Consider the following 4467-nt stretch of genomic DNA (forward strand, 5'->3'; position numbering starts at 1 on the left):
GGATACTTGGAAAAATCGCTGCAATTTGAAACGGGAATCGACCAAATTGCCAGGGAAGCAATTCTTGGGAAAAGAGGCGCACGCATTTGAGGGCTTCGCCCGCCCGCCGTTAAATAAGGACGTACAATAACAGTACAACCAGGTAGTAATTTCAAAGTAACATTCAGGAGGGAGACCTCTAATTCTCGTTTCCTTTTTTTTTATTGATTTATATTCTACAACGGGTGTTTCCACTTCGTGTTTTGTTCTGCTTTCCTCGAAGCCTATCAAAGCTGAAATTAGGTATAAATTCACTTTTTTCCTCTTCATTTTTTTTTGTTTTACGGATTCATCGTCCCGCTTGAAGCTAACATAAATAAATACAGTGCCCATGGATCCAGTCCTCAAGATGAACACTATCTTTATATATATATATATTTATTTTTTATTTATTTTTTTTTTTTTAAAAAAAACAACGTCCATTTTTGCCATTTTCTCCGGTCAGTGGATTCTTATAAGAAACTTTTCCGAGGGACGTCTTTCCTTCTCTCTCTCTCTCTCTCCCCACCCCGCCCCACCAAAGCGTGGTTTCAGGTCGCCCCCTTCTCCTCGACGTCCCCCCCCCCAGCCCCGCCGAAAAAAAACATCCCCCAGCCTCAGGCGTCTCTCTCCCCCCCACCCCCGCGGGGTGGGCAAAAACACACAAACTCACTGGTATCCCAGCGCGGAGGCTGTCGTTAGTCTCTGCCCGTAGAACGCGTAAGGGGAGTAGTAGGGTCCAGTGGCGGCCGGGACCGGGACGGGGGCGCCGGGGGCGGGCAGGGGGCTCTTGGAGTAGGGGTGGTAGCGGCTGCTGAGTCCCAAGGCGTGGTGCGGGCTGCGCAAGGCCAGCCCGCCGGGGCTGCCCGGCCCTCCGGCCGCCGAGGTGGGCACGTGCATGTGGCAGGCCATGGCGGCGGCGGCGGCGGCGGCGGCCAACGAGCTGGAGCTGGGGTAACCGGTGAGCAGTTTCTCGGCCGGGCCGGGGAAGGTCGTGTGAGTCCGCAGGTGACTGAGCAGCTCCTCCGAGGTGGCGAAGCGCTTGTCGCAGGGCCCGTTGGCCGAGACCCAGTTGCAGCTGTGCGGCTGGGGGTCGTTGGGCAGCAGGAAGCCGTAGGGGTAGAGAGGGTGGCCGGCCAGCGAGGGCGGCGCGGCGGGCAGCGGCGGCGCCGAGTAAACCAGCGGGTAGGCGCCGGCTTTCAGCGCTTGCTCGTGGGCGCAGGAGGCGCCGGCGGCCAGGTGGCTGGTGGCGCAGTGGTAGCTCAGGCAGTACGGGTCGCGGCACAGGCTGGCCGTCACCACCGAGGGAGGCGAGGCGCCGGCCAGGGGGCTGGAGCCCGCCGTCTTGCCGCCGCCGCCGCCGGCCCCCGCGCCGCCGCCCTTGCCGGGGTCGAGCGCCACGCCCGGCGGCAGGAACTGCGGCGGGTAGCCCGCGTAGGCGCCGGCCAACGAGCCCGGGTAGCTCATGCCGGCCGGCGGGAGCGGGAAGACGGTCTGGCCGGGCTTGTAGGGGGAGACGGGCGCCACCAGGCCGGCCGAGCCCAGCACCGAGACGGCGGCGGCCACCGACGACGGGACGGCGCTGCAGGGGGACTCGGCCGTCGAGCAGGAGGCGGCCGAAGCCACGCCGGCCAGCAACCCCTTGGCGCCCTCGTGGGCCTGGCTCAGCTCGGCCGCCGAGAGGGCCCCGACCCCGCCGACGGCAGCCAGGCGGCCGGAGCCGTCGGGAGCGCCCTTGCCGCCGCCCTCCGCCGCCTCCTTCTTCTCCGCCTCGCCGCCGCCGCCGCCCTTGCTCTCTCCGCCGGGCAGCAGGCCGGGCGAGCAGGCCGAGGCGCTGGAGCTGGGGCTGCCTGTCCTGGGCGTGAACGGCGGGCAGGTGGCGCTCGGCACTCGGAAGCCCGACTTCTCGCCGCCGCTGCCGCCCGAGCTCCCCCCGGAGGAGGCGGCGGAGCCTCCGCCGGCCGAGGCGTCCTTCTTCTCCGCGCCGGGCTTGGCGTAGGGCTTGAAACTGGACTTGTCCTCGGCGCCGATGTCGCTGAGCTTCAAGGGCGCCGCCTTGGCCGCCTCCTTGTCGCCGCCGCCGCCGCCGCCGCCGGAGGTGACGCTGGAAAGCTTGGAGGAGGGCGAGGGGTCCGGCTTGCCGATCTGGGAGCAGGTCTGCGCCAGCAGGGCCAGCGGGCTCTTCTTGGCGTCCAGCTGCAGAAGGCCGGGGAGGAGGAGGAGGAGGAGGAGGAGAAGAGAGGGCTCTGAGTGCAGGCAGGGAGGCGCCCCGAGCGGGTGCCCGGACGGAGCTGCCCTCCAAACACCCTCCCCACACACACACACACTCCGCCCCGACCGCCGCCTTCGCCCGCTGCTCTGCCTCTGAAAGGCGCAGCCCTGTGGCGCGTCCCCTCGCCGCCCCGCAAGGGAAGCGGAGCCCCGGCGCCCTGCGCTCCCCCGGATCTTCCCCGTTGGGGCTCCTCGCCTCCCGCGCCCGCCGCCCCGGGATCCGCTCTGTTTAACTCGTCCTGCCGCCCCCCCCCGCCCCCCGGGACCCTCGTCGTGCCCGAGGTGGCTTCACACACACACACAAACACGGACACACGCACACAAGACACACACACCCTCCGCCCCCCCCTCCAAAGAGGCCAGGGCGCTTCCTTTCCCAAAGCCCCCCTTCGAAGCGGCCGGGGCGCTGAGTTTCAGATTGCCGCCCCTCGGATGGCAAATCAGCTTCCAGAATCAACAAGCGGCGGGGGGTGGGGGTGTAGGGGGGGGCAAGGACCGAGCCTGACCGATTCAAGGTGCAAATGCCGCCGGAGAAACCCTTTTAGAGGGGGGGAAAGAGAGCGCAAAGGCGCCGAGGGTTGCAAAATGGAAAAGCCGGGCCGGCCGCCTCTCCCTCCTCCGCCGAGGGTTAAGGGGGCGGCGGGAGACAGTCCAGGCGACGGCGGCGCCCCCCACCCACCCCACCCCCAGAGCTTCCCCTGCCGAGCCAGCCAGCCTGCCCCGAAATCGCGCTGCCCGGCAATCGTCCGAAGGCTGGACGGGGTGTCGTGGGGGTGCGGGGCGGGGAGAGGGGTTGAAACGAAGCCAGCGCCCCACAAAGGGTCCCTCCCTTTTGCCCTGCGTCGCCGCTCTCCACCACCAGCCCCCCCCCCTACTTACCTCGATGGGGCTGACGGGCGTGGAAGGCAACGGCTGGAGATATTCGGGGTGCAAGATGTGTCCGGTCCGCGCCGTGAGCATTTTCAGGACTTTGATGGGCAGGCGGTTGGCCTGGCGCAGAGGGTCCGAAGGGGGGATGGCGTGGAAGAAAGCTTTGCCGCCGATGCCGCCGCCAGAAAGGTTCCCGGCGACTCCGCTTTGCCAGGGGAGCTCCGCGCCGCCGCTGCGCTCTGCCGCGCCTCCGCCTCCTCCTCCTCCTCCTCCTCCTCCGCGCGGACTACTTCTTACGGCAGAGAGCGCGGGGGCTGTAATCATGACCCAAAGCCTGGCATGAAAGCTCGCGGGGGGGGGGGGGGACAACGCTGCTGCTGCTGCTGCTCAGGAAGCGAAACGGGGCTTCTGCGGCTGCCACGCGCGACTTCGGGCACGGGGGTGGGGGGGAGGAGAAAGGAGGGAGGGGAAAGGAGGGAGATCCCCCCCCCGCAGAGACGCCCCTTTGCAAAGTCGGGGGAAGAAGCAGCGGCGGCGGCCGCAGCGGCGGCAGAACGGCGGGGAGACGCTTCCTCCAAAGCCTTTTTTGGGGTGTGTCCACCCCCAGCCCCCGCAAAGTCTTCGCTTTTCCTTTCCTTCTTGTTTCACCAATTCGGAGAAGGGCAAAACTCCCAGGCTTCCACCGGTTGCCGACCCAGGAGAAATAAATCCGTGGTTTTGCGCGGCGCTGTAGTGGTGGTTTTTTTTCGGGGGTGGGGGGGTGGGGGTGGCTTCGTGTCCCGGGGAGGGGCGGCCCGTCGCCTGCCTGCCTGCTTTGCTTGGCCCGGCGGGCTCTCCTCGGCCTCTGCTGCCGCCTCCTCCTGCTGCTCCGCCCAGCCGCTGTCCCGGCCCCGGCCTCGGCTTCTCTGGCGGAGCCCGGGCGCTTCCCGAGCAGCTGAATTAGTGGGAGATTAAAGCCTTTGCCGCCTTCCAATCAAATAGGAGCCCGAGGTGATTGGAGGGTCAAGGGGATGTGACGTCACGCTCCCTCTTCAAGGGCTTTTCCCCGGCCGCCCCCCCCTCATTTCCCCCCCCCCGCTCCATCCCTCCCTTGCTCCGCTCGGCCGGGCCCGCCGCTCCCGACCCCCCTTCTGGGCTGGCGACGCCCCGGGCCTGGAGCGGGGGCCGCAGAGGCGCTGCCTGCCCGGGCTGGGACAAGGTCGGGCCGTGCCGGGCCCGCGGGCTCCGTTTATGGGAGGCGGGGGGGGCGCGTCCCGGCCCGGCTTCCCTCCTTGCCCGAAACGCCAGCAGCAGGGAAAGTCCCCGGCC

At 67.3% G+C, this 4467-nt stretch overlaps 1 protein-coding gene across 1 annotated transcript; it reads right to left on the reverse strand.

Moving 5' to 3' along the window:
- Positions 1 to 448: 448 nt before the first annotated feature.
- On the reverse strand, positions 449 to 4051 carry ZNF503 (zinc finger protein 503). The gene is made up of 2 exons (XM_081328509.1): positions 3169 to 4051; positions 449 to 2214 (listed from the first exon to the last, which is right to left on the reverse strand). Exons 1-2 carry the CDS (start codon positions 3481 to 3483, stop codon positions 688 to 690), a joined length of 1842 nt encoding a protein of 613 aa, XP_081184635.1. The 5' UTR covers positions 3484 to 4051; the 3' UTR covers positions 449 to 687.
- Between the last annotated feature and the right edge of the window lie 416 nt (positions 4052 to 4467).

The sequence above is a fragment of the Vipera berus genome (genome assembly GCF_964194415.1).
Source record: "Vipera berus genome assembly, chromosome: 5".
In the NCBI taxonomy this organism is placed as follows: domain Eukaryota; kingdom Metazoa; phylum Chordata; class Lepidosauria; order Squamata; family Viperidae; genus Vipera; species Vipera berus.